The sequence below is a fragment of the Canis lupus genome, chromosome 1 (assembly GCF_003254725.2).
Source record: "Canis lupus dingo isolate Sandy chromosome 1, ASM325472v2, whole genome shotgun sequence".
Classification (NCBI taxonomy): domain Eukaryota; kingdom Metazoa; phylum Chordata; class Mammalia; order Carnivora; family Canidae; genus Canis; species Canis lupus.
The window spans coordinates 107,644,839-107,659,857 of NC_064243.1; the positions used below are offsets into that span (position 1 = coordinate 107,644,839).

The following is a 15,019-nucleotide window of genomic DNA, read 5'->3' on the forward strand; positions in this document are numbered from 1 at the left end:
GAGCGTTGGGTTCTTGCCCAGTCCGAGGAGGTATTTATAGCTTCGGCCTCAGCTTGCCCTGCGGCTTGTAATCCAAACCCGGGGCCCTGGGGCCTCCCACGCATTTCAGGACAGAGCTCTAAGCTCGCTCTGCCAACTATCAGGCCCTCAGTCCTGCCAGTGGGGACCAGACTTCAATCCCTTCGACCCCAGAGGCCATAGTCCAACCCTCCTCTCCCTCAGACCCAGGAGTCTGGGTTCCCAGAACCCATCTGCACATTTCTGCCTGTCGGGCACCCTGCGGAATCCCAACACCTCTTGTCCTTGCTCTGGCAACCCTCGTTTTCCACATCAGGAAGTCCGGGCCCCCAACCCACTCCTCCCTCAGACCCGGGAGTCCGGGTCCCCAAGTCCCCTCCTCCCTCCGACTCAGGAGTCCGGGGCTCCAGTTTGAACTTTCCACTCCCCTAAATCTGACTCCTGCTGCTGCGTCAGGGAAAAAATAAGCGACAGGTGGCACCTGCCCGCAGGGCCGGGTCGCGACCACCTGCTCCCGCTGCTCACTCGGAGCCCCTCTCCAGGCACCTGCTTCTGTCAGTCCGCGGGTGGCTGCCCCGCCCGACCCCGAGGCCCCAGGACGCGGAGGAGGAGCGACCCAGGGAACCCCGACGTTCGCCCCGCCCCAGTCCCTCCCAGCTTGTGCTCCCGCCCCTTCTCAGGGTCCCAGGCGGGGCTCCTGTCCGCCCCCCAACCCCGCGCCTCGTCCTCAGGCCCCAGGCACGCCCTCGAAAGGGGCGTCCTAGGCGCTCCCAGCTGGTGGGGCGGAGCCTGAGGCCTCCAGCCTAGACCAGGGACTCAACCCGCTCCAGAGCACCGCTGCGCTGAGCCCACCTGGTGAGAAGCCCCTGGGATGAGGGGTGGGGGGAGCCCACCTTAACTCCTCTGCACCTCTCTGGTCCCAGTCCCTTCCTCACAGACCAGGGTGGCTGACACCCACCCACCCACTCCCTTCTCAAATGCAGGTGGCAGAGACCCTTCCATTCCCCAGGAACCTACCAGGTAGCTCTCCCCTCTTGATCAAGGGTGTTGGATTCTAGCCCCTTCGGAGTGTTGAGCTCTGTCCCTTCAGCCCCTTTTCCTTCCTCTCCTTTCACAGGCCCAGGGGTCTCCTTTCATAGATCCCAATCTTTCCTCCTCCAGGCTCCAGGAATTGGGGCCCTCAAAGTCAGGAGTCCCCTCTCCCAGCCCTTCCTTCTTCAGGATCCAGAAGTTATGGCTCAAGGCCTCTCCTATTCCTAAGCCTCTGAGGCCCTTTCCCTGCTGCCTTCACACGCAGGGACAGCCTCCTGACCTCCACTCTGACCCTGCCTCCGGTGGGGGCCCTGTCCTCCCCTCAGTCCAGGTCTCCATCCCAGCCTTGGCAATGACTCTCGCAACTTCCTCTCAGCGCTCCCAAATCATTCGCTCCAAGTTCAGATCTGGTGAGAGGCTTCTCTCTGCATGTAGGGAAGGGGTCTTCTGGGGTCCTGGGATCAAATGCTCTTAACTCTGGCAGTGTGTATGGTGGGTGAGGCAGAGGGAGGGGGTCATGGGGCCCACAAGGCAGGTGTTTTCTGTGCAAAAGGTCACTTGTGTATAAAAGAGGCCCCAACAAATGGGTTCCATTTTGGTGGCTCTGTGAGTGTGCAAATGGCCAATAATGCAATGTTCCTGTAAACAGAGAGGAGTGGGTGGCTAAGGTGGAGAATCAGGTACTGCCAAGGAACAGGGGCCTAAATTGATCTGTGTGCAAAATGGAGGAGTTCGCAGAGTGGGGATTTTGGTGTGAGCAATGTGGGAGTGCTGGTGAGGGGCCAGTGAGCTACCAAACCTTGGATGTGTCAAAGGCTGTATTTTAGGTCCTAAGGTGGACTGAGAGCGTGCAAGTGAGTGGCACTGGATGTCAGTCCCTGAAGGGCATATGAGTGTGCAAACAAGGATGCTCACGTGGCTGGGTTGGTGCAAAGACACCAGTGAGCAAACAGCAAAGTGTGCCAGAGAATGCACGCGAAATGTGCAGAGAGAACCCCACTCCAGAACTGGAAGCCAAATCCTGAATGTGCAAATTAGTGTCAAGGTGGCCGAGTGGGTGCCAAGGCAGAGCGAGCCAAGGATGAAGTGTGTCAAAGGGTACAAGTGCATAAAAGTGCCATAGGTGCCAGAAGGAGAGCCCAAGGAAGTGTGTGTGCAGAGAGGGTAAGTGCAGGGAGGCCCAGGGGCACACAGAAGGGAGCAGGCTCGTGGGCACTGGAGCACGTGGACAAGAAGAGGTGAAGTACAAATGGATGCGGCTGCCAAGATGAGGATCGTGCCTTGGGTGGGGTGGGCACACGCTGGGGAAGGGGGCAGGTGGAGCTGGGGGGCAGGGCTAGCCTCCTGCCTGCACACTGGCTGGCTCCTAGTCCCAGAACAGCTCTGGCAGGGAGCAAGGAGCAGGCGGGAGGCCCGGGAAAGGGAACAGGCTGCTGGCCCACCCGCCTGCATGGGGTGTGTAAGGGGGCTGGGCACGCGTGTCCTGCCAACAACTGCAGCTCACACCGCCTGCCAGGCCAGGCTCCTGGACACTCCCTTCCCGCCTTTCTCCTCCCACCTCCCTCCTTCCTCCATAGTGCTCCAGCTTCGGATCCACAGGCGGTATCAGGACCCAAGTAAGTGTGGGGCCCTGACAGGGAGGGGGATGGAGGCCTGATACCCCTGGGGTACCCGGGAGGGCAGCTACAAGATATCCCACACTGGTTCCTGAGCCTCAGTCCCTATGCCAGGGATACGCTGAAACCCTAGCCTGTCCTTTCCCGAGAACCCAAGAGTATGGGTCCCTGGCCACCCCACCCCTAAAAGCTCTGCTTGCTGCTCTGTGACTTCTCTCACTCCAATAAAATGCATGAATCCAGATCCTGTTTCTTTGGAGAAGACAGGCATCCCAGACTCCACACTTGGCACACATAAAGAATCTCAGGATGTGGCTTTCAGCTTCTCTCTCTCCTCAAGAACCAGGAGTGCTGGCCCCACCCCTGTCCCAGCAAAACTCCCCTCACCCCAAATCTGTGATCCTTAGCTACCACACCCCTAGGTGACTAAGGACAATCCCTGCCTTTTTTTTTTCTTTTTTAAGATTTTATTTATTTATTCATGAAAGACACACACACACACAGAGGCAGGGTCATAGGCAGAGGGAGAAGCAGGCTCCCTGTGGGGAGCCTGATTGGGGACTTGATCCCAGGACCCCCAGGATCACTACCTGAGCGAAAGGCAGATGCTCAACCACTGAGCCACCCAGATGCCCCAATTCCTGCCTTTCTTGAGAATAGAAAAGGCTGGAACCTTTGCCCTGAGATCCAGGAGCCTGGGCACTCAGCTGCTACCACTGGGGTTTCCCTCCCTGGGCCTGCCCTTCCACATGGGGGGGGTGGGCAGTGGCTGAGGGCTGAGGCCTCCAGGGCCCTCCTTCCCACACAGCCTTGCTCCTGTCTGCCTGGCTTGCTGTCTACAGGCCTCTCAGGGTCCTTCACCACCTCTCCAGTCTTGGATCCAGACCCGTGGGTCTCAACCACAGGCCCCGCTCTGGCCCCCAGAGCCCCAGCCCCAGTCTCGCCCTCGGGCCTCACCCCTTTCCTCCTCAGCCCTGGGGACCTGCTCCCTGAATCAGAATACGGCACTTGGAGGTCCCTGAAGGTGAGTCTCCATCGAGTGAGAAGTACCCCTGAGAATCTAGCATTGGTCGTCCTTGCTGCTGCCCTTTCTGCTCCTTTTAATGGTGGTGGCAAGCTGACACCATACTTTGCATGAGGCTCTGGGGCAGGAGAGTGGGGACGGAGCTGAAGCTCCATATGACATCACACCTGCTTTTTCAGGAGTCTCCCAAGATCTCCCAACACTGGAGAAAGCCCAAGCCAAAGGGGAACTTGACATATCATCAGTACATACCCCCAGGGCGGAGACAAGGGTCCAGGGTAGACCCCCCGGCCAAAGAGTTGGCCCTGGGTCCCCCTGGACCACCTCTGTGGGAAGGGACAAACTCACAGCAGCCACCTCCCAGGTATGATCCCTGTTTTTGTTCTCTGGGGGGAAATTCAGACCCCGGTGCACCCTCCTCCCTCAAACCGAGTCCAAGAGCAGGGGGACTCCAGCCCCCAACCCGTTCCTCCCCTAGAAGACAGCCTCTGGTTCCTCCTGTCCTGTGCACAGGAATTAGCCTCTTCGGAGACCCAGGGGTCTGGACCCTCTCCTTCCTTTTCACAAGCCCCTGCCGCCTTTGAGAACCTGGGGACGCCCTGCCTCTCTCCTCCCCCTCTAACCGCGGTTCCCCTCCCCCACGACTACCGCCAGGATGAAGCCCACTGCCCTCACTCCCTCCCCACCTGGAGTCCCCCGCCCCTCACCCCCTCCACACAAGCTGGAACTTCAGACCCTTAAACTGGAGGAGCTGACGGTGAGCGAGCATGGGGGGTAACGTCCCAGGCTGGCCCTCCCCTCGGTGGGTACCCGTAAGTCTAACCCCGCAGCCTCTGCCCCATCAGGGACCCAGGAGCCCGGCTCCCCAGTGCCTCCCCTCGCGGCTTCCAAATGTCTATCCCCAGCTCCTGCCTGCGCCCCGGAGCCCTCCCAGCAAGGCCTCTTCCCCCCCACCCGCCCAGGTCTCAGAGCTCCGGCAGCAGCTGCGCCTGCAGGGCCTCCCGGTGTCTGGGACTAAGTCGATGCTCCTGGAGCGCATGCGCGGCGGCGCCCTGCCCCGCGAGCGGCCGAAGCCGCGGCGCGAGGACGGTCCCGCGGGTGCTCCCTGGCCGCGCCTCAGGCCCAAGGCTCTGGGAGCCGTCCGGCGGCAGGGCTCGGTGAGGGCGGGGCTACGCGCGTGTGGACCAGTGAGGAGAAGACAAAGCGGGACGGGGCGGGAAGTCGAAAGAAGACTAGCCAATGGGATGTGGGGGGCGTGGTTAAGAGCAAAATGGGAGGATCCGAGGGAAGAGAAGCCAATGAGAATACAGGGCGGCACCGAGGGCGGGCCGGGAAGGGGCCAAGGGGCGGAGCCACAGGTGGCGAGGGGTGGGGTTGCGCCCGGTGGGCGTGGCTTATGGGAGCTCCTCTGTGCGGTTCTAGCTCAAGGCGAGCCCAAATTCTTGCGCTCCGCCTCCTGCACGTGCCGCGGAAACCCCTGCGACTTCTCCGGCTCCGGCTCCGGCTCCGGCTCCCGCTCTCGCTGCGGCTCCGGCACCGACCCCTTCCTCGGCACCGCCCGCAGCGGCCCTGACACTGGAGGAGGAGCTGCAGGAAGCCATCCGCCGGGCGCAGGTGCGTGGGGGCGGGCAAGGGGTCTCGGTCAGGATGGGGCGGGATCCTGGCTCACGCAGCTTCTGCCCGTCCGCAGTTGCTTCCCAACCGCGGCATTGAGGACATCCTGGAGGATCAAGTGGAGCCTGAAGGTAAGAGTCGAACTTCTAGACTGAGGTTCTGGAGTTCTAGTCCAAGAGAGGAAGGGGTTGGGGTCTGAAGTCTTGGGTTGCAGGGAGGAGTGGGCTGGGGACTTAGATTTCTGGAAACGAGGAATAACGGAGTGAGGTGCGGGTCTCTGCCTTCCTAAGCTCACACTCCATTCCTTTTCCTGCAGACCCGCTGCCCCCCATTCCCCTGGACTTCCCCGGCTCCTTCGACGTGCTGTCCCCCTCCCCGGACTCTGAAGGCCTCTCATCTGTCTTCTCTTCCTCACTCCCATCCCCCACAAACTCCCCGTCCCTCTCTCCCAGGGGCCCCACAGACTCCTTGGACTGGCTGGAGGCTCTGAGTGGGGGTCCCCTGCTAGGCTGTGGCCCCCCAGCCCCCAGCATCTTCTCTGCTGACTTATCGGACTCCAGTGGCAAGCGGCTGTGGGACCTCCTGGAGGATCCATGGTGATGGATTCTGGGGTTTCCAGGGACGGACAGCTGGTGGGGGTAGGAAGGTCACAGAGACAGACTTCCCAGGGAGAGGTTGGGACAACCGGCAGAGCCCCTCCCACCACCGACACAGAATCAGAGATGACTCTCCTCCCCACCTGGCCCCTGAACTGCTGCTGACATGCCAACCGCCTGACTCTTGCCTGCCTGACCTCCATATGATCCCCTCGGTAGCTGTGTGGTTGGGGGCAGGGAGGTGTCACTTGCTGCTGGCCAGGGCAAACAAGCTGCTTGCTGCTTCCTTCGGAGACCTCTTGGATGTCTTTGTTCCCACCTTCTTCTCTCCCATGCCACCAACTAGATGGGAGTCTGGAAGGTGGTCTGTGTTTTTTGGATGTAGGAGAGGGGCAGGGAAGAGTGGAGAGGGAGAATAGGGAGCCAGAGCCTTGGCTTCTGGTTGGAAGAGAGAATATCAGAAGCGCTGCTGTGTCTGAGGTCAGATTCTCTTGGAAGCAGAGCCCGAGACAAAAATCACATGCCCATGATTTTCTAAAGAAATGCTCCAAGGAGAAACCAAAAAGGAGCAGAGGAAACTGGACAGTGAAGGGGAAGACTAGCAAGCGTATAACTTCAGGTGAGGTCCCAATCTCGCCGAGATCCTGTGGGGAGCTCTGGAGGATAAATTAAGTTGCAGACTTTCCTGCCCTGAGGCAAAGGGAGCTAGGCTTTTGAGGCAGACGGAGATCCCTGTTTGGGTTTTCTATTGCTGAATAACAAGCTTCCCCCAAAGTTAGAGTCATTTTTCTCTTTCTTTTATTTTAGATTTTATTTATTTATTCATGAGAGACACAGAGAGAGAAGCAGAGACATAGGCAGAAGGAGAAGTAGGCTCCCTGCGGGGAGCCCTATGCAGGACCCTAGGATCACAACCTGAGCTGAAGGCAGACACTCAACCACTGAGCCCCCCAGGTGTCCCCAAAGTTAGAGTCTTAAAATAATAACTGTTTGTGATCACTCACAATTTCATGGGCTGACTGGCTCAGCAAAGCAATTCTGAGGCACCATATGACCAGGGCTGTAGCCATTTTAGGGTCCAACTGGGCTGGAAAATCCAAGATGGCTCAGACATGTCTAGCACCTTGCCAGGAATGGCAAGTAGGCTGGAGTCAGCTCGGCTGCAGGACATCTGCACTCCTGTTTATCTCTGAGTGGCCTCAGTGCTCCCCCTCTCCACGTGGTCTCTCCAGCAGGGTACCTGGACTCCCTCCATGGTAGCTCAGGGTCCTCCAAAGTGAGTATTACTCATGGGGGAAACAGAAGCTGCCAGTCTCATAAAGACTGAGCACAGAAATGGCCCAGTGTCACCTTCAACACATTCCATTGGCTAATTCAAGTCAGGCTGGCTGATTATGGGAGGGGACTATGCTGATGTATGAACGTTGGGGGCATGGTCATTGGGGACCATATTTGGAGATTCCACTATCCCCCTCTCCTCATCAGTTTTGGGCCATGGGTCATGAGGACAGAGGGGGATATAGACTCCCAGGTACCTTGAACCTCACGGCAGTCCTGGGAAGAAGGTCCCAGAGTAGGCCATTAGCAGCAAAGTCTTGCAAAATGTAGGTTTTATTGTTATTCAGGTGTGGGGAAGCCAAGGATCAGATTGAAAAGATCCTTTGTTGGGATGCCTGGGTGGCTCAGGTTATGAGTCTAGTGCCTGACTTGTGATCTCAGCTCAAGTCTCCATCTCAGGGTCATGAGTTCAAGTCCCGTGTTGGGCTCCACACTGGGCGTGGAACCTACTTTAAAAAAAAAAAAAAAAGTTTGTTATTCTTACAGATTCCCAAAGAAGGGGGTGTGTCAAGCACTTGAGGGAAGTGCCCACGTCCTCAGGAGGACGAAGGGGAAGGTGGAGCTCTGGGCAAGAGACTATTGTGGTTTCTCAGGGAAGGAACAGGGGAGGCAGGGTAAGTGGGCTGGCTCTGGGGTTTCGGGGTTGTCCCTAGATGTCTGGAATGTGGTCCTGGAGTGCTTAGGCAAAGGGATAGTGGCCCAGAGTCTAAGAGCTCATAAAGGATAGTGGTTGGGGGTCTGGGCTCTGGATTGGTTGGTTTCCATGTGCAAGGCATGCTCCTGACTGAGCCCTTGATCATCTCTGGGAATTGGCTGTCCCTGGGAAGGGCAGTCCCTCAGACGTCAAAGCACATGCAGGAAATAAAAAGCCATAATGAACGCATAGAACACATAGATGAGAGCCTGGGTATACAGAGCCTGGGAGAGGGTTTAGGTGGAAAAGGACCTCAGATCAGTGACCGGTGACCGGACCCAGAGCCAGTGACTTCCCCTTGTCTGGCTGTCCATTTTCTCACGTGTCCCTACAGCCCAGTGTGGACGAAATACTGTACTCACTGAGACTTCCTATGAGCTGGACCTGGCATGGGAGACATGCTGGCAAATATGAATCACCATTATTAGCTGCTGATCCATGATTATTCTAGGTCCCCGATGTTGTAAACCCTGGCGGGCATTAGAGATTCACCACAGAACAGGCAAGGGAACAAGAGCACTTTACCACGAGGCAAAGGCAATCGGGTAGGATTTGTCATCCTCACTTTGCCCATGAGATTGTGGAAGACCAGAGGTGTGGGGAGCACTGTGCCCAATGCCACACAGATGAAAGGTGTTGGAGAGGCACTTTAAGTCAGGTTCATGAGTCCAGCTTGTGCCCTTGGAGTTGAAGAAATAGAGCCTCGGTCTCTACTCTGGTGAAGCTCAGACATTTGCACAAATAGAGTTCCAGTGTAGGGTGATGAGTGTTTTCACAGCAAAGGGGCTGTAACTCCTAGAAAGTACCAGAAGCCGTGGGGAAAAGACAGGGTGGTCAGAGGAGTGGCCTGGGGGAGGTCAAGACTGTGCAGAATTTGGGGCTGGAGGCCTGTGGCAGCTGAGGCCTGTGGGGGCCTTCTTGTCAAGCTGAAAATTGGTGCTCAAGGGGCGCCATCAGCCCTGGAAAGATTAAGAAGGGGTGTGGTGGGGCCTCGGTCTATCTCCATCTCTGCCTGACTCTGAGCTTGTGACTCTCTGTTCCCATCTCTCCTGTGTCCAGAGGAGATCAATCCCAGAGGGAGTCAGGGCTAGCGGGGAGTGGGTAAGGAATTCTCTGGTAGGTGGAGATTTGAAAGACATGCACAGGCTTGGGTCTTGGGTCGAGTGTGCACGTTTGAACCCAGAGACAGGGATCCCTGAGTGGCGCAGCGGTTTGGCGCCTGCCTTTGGCCCAGGGCGCGATCCTGGAGACCCGGGATCGAATCCCGCGTCGGGCTCCCGGTGCATGGAGCCTGCTTCTCCCTCTGCGTGTGTCTCTGCCTCTCTCGCTCTCTCTCTCTCTCTCTCTGTGACTATCATAAATAAAAATTAAAAAAAAAAAAATGAACCCAGAGACAGAAGAGCTTGGACCCTACATTCCCCACCACCTGTCACCCAACCCTTCTCCAGACATTCGGTTGTTCCCTCCTGCCCCCAGGGAGAGGGCTGGGTTGCCCCCCAAGGTCTGGACCACAGTGGAGGCACAGGAAGATGGGGAGAGCAGCCCCAGGGGAGCCCCAGTGCCATGTTGCCATCCCCTGAGCTCAGCAGACACATGAGAAAGACCTAGAATATATTTGACAAATTACCCAAATTTTCAATTCATTTGATAGACGTATTCTCGAGAAGGATACATTGAGTAGACTGGACAATATATTTTATTTTATTTTTCTCTTTCTCCTCCTCCCCTTCCCCTTTCTGTTCCTCCCTCCCTCCCTGTCTGTGTTACCACATACCTAGTCTGCTGCTTCCAATCACTGACTTCCATTCGGCATTTTACCTCCACCTATTTTCCCTCTACGCACACCTTGAGGGGATGACCCCCTAGCATCCAACTCCACCAGCCATCCCAAGACCATCACCATCCATCATCACCACCACCACCACCACCATCATCATCGAGCACAGCCCTGTACAGAGCATGAAAGGATTTCCCTGGGAAACACCCCCAGGAGTGGATGATGCAGGGGCAGGTGCCACAATGGCTGAAAGTTTCATCTCTGGGGCCAGATCGATCTAGGTGGACTCATCTCTCCATCACTCTATGTGGCCTATAGCAACCAATTTAACCTCCCTGGCCTTAGTATTCTCATCTTTTTTTTTTTTTTTTTTAATTTATTTTTTATTGGTGTTCAATTTACTAACATACAGAATAACCCCCAGTGCCCGTCACCCATTCATTCCCACCCCCCGCCCAGTATTCTCATCTTTATGATGGGGACAAGAGCACTAGTTCTTTCTCCTTGGGGTTGACTGAGAAATAAATGAGTTAATGTATGCAGATCACTTAGAACCATGCCTGGCATAGGACAGGTCCGCATTAGGTTGTAGCAGTTGTCATTGACCCCTGGAATGGATTGACTTCCACTCCTCTGTTGCGTGGCTGCATCCATGTGTGGTGCCAAACCTGCGTTCAGACTTTGAGCCCAGCCCTTACCTGGCAGGGGACCCCAGACAAGCCCTTTCTCCTCTTTGCCCTCATAGAAGGCCTCACTCCTATGTATTTTCTCAAGAGAAATGGTAACTTGTGGGGTTTTGTTGTTGTTTTGTTTTTTGTTTGTTTTTTTAGCTTGTATTTATTTATTCATGATAGACACACAGAGAGAGGCAGAGACACAGGCAGAGGGAGAAGCAGGCTCCATGCAGGGAGCCTGACTCAGGACTCGATCCCAGGTCTCCAGGATCATGCCCTGAGCCAAACACAGACGCTCAACCACTGAGCCAGCCAGGTGCCCTAATAACCTATGTTTACACAGAGATTTATACACCAGTGTTGATAACAGCATTATTCACTATAGCCCCAAACTGGAAATAACCTGAGTACACATCAAATAAAGACACAGATTGACGACCCGTGGCACATCTGCACAGTGGAGTACTTCTCAGCGGTGAAAAGACTGGAAGTGATTGATTCCTGCAAGAATGTAGAGGAATCTCAGAAACATGATGAGAAATGAGAGAAACATGATGAGAAATGAGAGAAACATGATGATTCTTTAAAAATTAGGAGAGCATTTTCATCACCATTGAAAGAAACTCCATACCCATTAGCAATCACTGCCCATTTTTTTCCTCAAACCTCTCTTCCCTCCCCCTCGGCTTCCACTGATCAGTTGTCTCTATGGATTTGTCTACTCTGACGTTTCCTATAAATGAAATTATATGTGGCCCATTGTATGTGGCTTCTTTCACGCAGCATAATGTTTTCATGCTGTTACAGGTTGTAGCAGTTGTTGGCACTTTGCTTTTCACAGCTGAATAATGTTCCATCGTATGGATCCGCCTCATTTTGTTTATCCCTTCATACGCTTGAGTTGCTGCGTGGTTTGGGCTGTCATGATCAGTGCGGCTGTGAAGTGGGTGAATATTGTTTAGAAATTGTATTTTCAGGGCACCTGGGTGGCTCAGCAGTTGGGCATCTGCCTTCGGCTCAGGTCATGATCCTGGGGTCCAGGATCGAGTCCCACATCGGGCTCCCTGCAGGGAGCCTGCATCTCCCTCTGCCTATGTCTCTGCCTCTCTCTGTGTCTCTCTCATGAATAAAAAAATAAAATCTTAAAAAAAAAAAAAAGATTTCCTGCGCTATAGCCAATAGTGATGAATACAAGGACATTCTCCGTAGCATTATTTGTAGTAGAAAAAAAAAAAAGAGGAACCACAAAAATACCTTTAGTTGGAGTATGTATATATCATAATCAATGTCTACAATGGAATCTCTTGCAACTACCAAAGAGATCCGGAAAGATGTTTACTGCATAAAAGACTAATAAAGGAAAAGCAACTTGCTGAAGTTTGCTTAATTCCATATTTGCAAGAAATAAAAAAGATGAATAAACTTTATATTTATTTATTTTATTCTTAAAGATTTTATTTATTTATTCATGAGAGAGAGAGAGAGAAAGAGAGAGAGGCAGAGGGAGAAGCAGGCTCCATGCAGGGAGCCCGACGACGTAGGACTCGATCCTGGGTCTCCAGGATCACACTCTGGGCTGAAGGGGGCGCTAAACCGCTGAGCCACCGGCGCTGCCCAGATTTATTAATTTTAAAGTTAAGGTTTAGTAAAGGCGCCTGGTTGGCTCAGTCGGTGGAGCGTGCGACTCATGATAATGGATGGTGAGTTTGAACACCGTAGAGATGACTTAAATAAAAATTTAATTTAAAAAACCCTACAGGGATCCCTGGGTGGCGCAGCGGTTTGGCGCCTGCCTTTGGCCCAGAGCGCGATCCTGGAGCCCCGGGATCGAGTCCCACGTCGGGCTCCTGGTGCATGGAGCCTGCTTCTCCCTCTGCCTGTGTGTGTGTGTCTCTCTCTCTCTCTCTCTCTCTCTCTCTCTCTCTGTGACTATCATAAATAATAAATAAATACCCTACAAAAAAAGCATTTAAGGCTTAAATTTATGTTGTTTTTCTTTTAAAGGCTTGCTTTCACCCCCCCCAGATGGCTCGTTATTTGTTAAGAATCCATCTTTTCGCCACTACTTTGCAGAGCTACCCTCAACATATGTTAAATTACCAAATGGGTTTCTATTTCTGACATTTCTAGGCAGTGACTTGATTTTCCATATGCTAGGATCACATTGTTTTTATTTATTGAGGATTTTTTAAAAGACTTTATTTATTTATTTAAATAATAATTTAAATGAGAACACAAGTGAGCGAGAGCAGGAGCAGGGGGCAGGGCAGAGGGAGAAGCATATGCCCTGCTGAGCCCGGGGCCCCACAAGGGGCTCCATCCCAGGATCCCCGGGATGACAACCCAAGCCGAAAGCAGACGCTCAACCAACTGAGCCACTCAGGTGCCCCTATTTATTGAGGGTTAACATTATTTTAAAACATCTGCTAGAATCTGTCCTCCTCAGCACTCTTTCCTTTTGGAATATTTACAGTAGTTATTCTATTGCTTAACTTGTTTGTTTTTTGGTATAAAAAGAAGTTTCTGGCCCTAAAATAAAAACATGGGAGTCCCTTTATATACAGTATATGAAACCATGAAATTCTCCAGGGAGAACAAGGGGCCAGGGACAGAACCCTAGGGAGTGTCAGTACTTGAACATAATTTAAATGAAAACGAAAGAAAAGCAGCAGCTAGCATTCTACTGAAGTTTGGTTAAGTGAAGAAACTCCACAAAGCCACCAGAAACAACTCTCCACTTCCCTACTTTCTTAGGTGCTACAGTGGTTTCCAGGGCCACTGTAGCAAAGCACCCCAAACTCAGTGGCTTCAACAACAGAAATTGATTGTCTCAAAGTCCTGAGGCCAGAAATCTGATATAATCAGATGTCAGGCAGGGTCATTTCCTTGAGGGCCGTGAGGGGGATTTTGCTCCCTGCTTCTTTCCTAGCTCCTGGTGGTTTGCTGGAGAAATTGTTGGCATTCTTTGGCTTATAGATATGAGTCACTCTGATCTCTACCTTCACATGGTATGTTCCTTCTGTGTCTCTTTCAGGTTGTATGCCCAAATATCCCCTTTTCCTAAGTACAATCATTTTGCATTAGGATCCACCCTAAACTGACCTTATCTTGGCTACATTTACACAAATTCCACTTCCAAATAAATTACATTCACAGGTCCTGGGAGTCAGGACCAGGACTTCAACATAATCCCTTTTGGGAGACACAGTTCAGTTCATAACAGGTGCCATTCTAAGCAGACAAACCAGCCTCAAGTTCTTTATGAAATATTACTGCCCTCTCCCAGCTCAGGCCCCTCATGGCTTATAATATATAACAATGTATCTTTAAGATAATAAATAGCTGGGGTGCCTGGATGACTCAGTGGGATCGAGGCCAACATTAGGCTCTCTGCTTAGTGGGGAGCCTGCTTCTCTCTCTCTGCCTGCTGCTCTATCTACTTGTGCTCTCTGTCAAATAAATCAATAAAATCTTTTAAAAAATAAGATCATAAATATCTGAAGCATATGGACCAGATTAGTTTTACTCTGTCTGCAATTGATTTTAGAAAATCTGGAGAATGGAAGAAAAAAAAAAAAAAGGAAAATCTGGAGAATGGAGATGGTATGATGTCATGGAGGATGCAAGATACAGAATAGGAGACAGATGATATTGGTGTGTTCACTGGACCCCAAATAAAATTCTACACTAGATTATGAATCAGGTATCTTGTGATCATGCAGTTAAGAGCCAGGAATTAGTGAGGGGTCTCTAGGAAGATGTCCAGTTTATTAGTTTTTCTGTGGCTACTGGTTTTTTGTTTTTTGTTTTTGTATGTGTGTGTGTGTGTATTAGTTAAGAAACTAAGGTGCCTGGCTGGCTCAGCTGTTAGTATGTGAGACTCTGGGGTGTCTGATCTGGTGATTGTGAGTTCAAGCCCCATGTTGGCTATAGAGGTCACTTAAAAAAAAAAAAAAGGAAATCCCCCTGAAGGGGGAATCATAAAAAAGGAAGGAAGGAGGGAGGGAGGGAGGGAGGGAGGGAGGGAAGGAAGGAAGGAAGGAAGGAAGGAAGGAAGGAAGGAAGGAAGGAAGGAAGGAAAAAGAAAGGAAAGAAACCTTTGCTCATCTCAATGTCATGAACCTTTCTCCCATGTTTTATTCTAGAATTAGGCTTTTAGTTTTCACGATTTGGTCTGTGATCCATCTTGAATTAATGTTTGTGAATCGTGTGAGGAAAGGGTCAAGTTCACTTTTTCCATGTGGATATTGGATTGCTTCCATTTATTGAGAAGCTCGTTCATCCTTCCACTGAACTCTTGATATTTTTGTCATAAATCAAGTGACCATATATATGTGGTCTATTTCTGAACTCTTCATTGGAGCCCATTTGTCTATCTTTTATGCCAATACAACTTTGTCACAGTGACTTTAGCTTTATGGTAAATCTTTAAATCTGGAGATCTCACTGGTCTTTTTACCTCACTTCTGCCATGACTCCACTGGTCCACCATCATTGCTTGGTAGCAGTGAAACTCAGTTGAATTCATCCTTCAAGGCATATCTTCAAATATACTCTTTACATCATAGGTTTCTTATCATTGTGATACAGAATCTCTCTCTCTCTCTCTCTCTCTCTCACACACACACTTTATTTT

The 15,019-nt window shown here is 52.2% G+C and overlaps 1 protein-coding gene across 5 annotated transcripts; it reads left to right on the top strand.

Annotated features, from left to right (window-relative positions):
• The first annotated feature begins 44 nt into the window (after positions 1 to 44).
• On the top strand, positions 45 to 12,351 carry MAMSTR (MEF2 activating motif and SAP domain containing transcriptional regulator). 5 transcript variants are annotated; one of them, XM_025424377.3, is made up of 11 exons: positions 45 to 873; positions 1,002 to 1,038; positions 1,136 to 1,460; positions 2,628 to 2,666; positions 3,509 to 3,690; positions 3,870 to 4,054; positions 4,345 to 4,447; positions 4,653 to 4,847; positions 5,113 to 5,304; positions 5,381 to 5,435; positions 5,621 to 12,351. In XM_025424377.3, exons 3-11 carry the CDS (start codon positions 1,403 to 1,405, stop codon positions 5,902 to 5,904), a joined length of 1,293 nt encoding a protein of 430 aa, XP_025280162.3. In that variant the 5' UTR covers positions 45 to 873; positions 1,002 to 1,038; positions 1,136 to 1,402; the 3' UTR covers positions 5,905 to 12,351. The 5 variants fall into 5 exon arrangements, with proteins under 5 accessions (XP_025280162.3, XP_025280163.3, XP_035567854.2 ...); XM_025424378.3 differs by having other exon boundaries at positions 1,316 to 1,460; XM_035711961.2 differs by lacking the exon at positions 1,002 to 1,038 and having other exon boundaries at positions 1,316 to 1,460.
• Positions 12,352 to 15,019: the final 2,668 nt, after the last annotated feature.

Excerpts from the sequence above, each read along its gene's own strand:
- MAMSTR (XM_025424375.3), top strand. The coding sequence starts at position 2,501 with ATGGGGTGTGTAAGGGGGCTGGGCACGCGTGTCCTGCCAACAACTGCA. Across the intron at positions 2,667-3,508 it reads CAGGCGGTATCAGGACCCAA|GCCTCTCAGGGTCCTTCACC; the intron begins GTAAGTGTGGGG and ends TGCTGTCTACAG. Across the intron at positions 4,448-4,652 it reads TTAAACTGGAGGAGCTGACG|GTCTCAGAGCTCCGGCAGCA; the intron begins GTGAGCGAGCAT and ends CCACCCGCCCAG.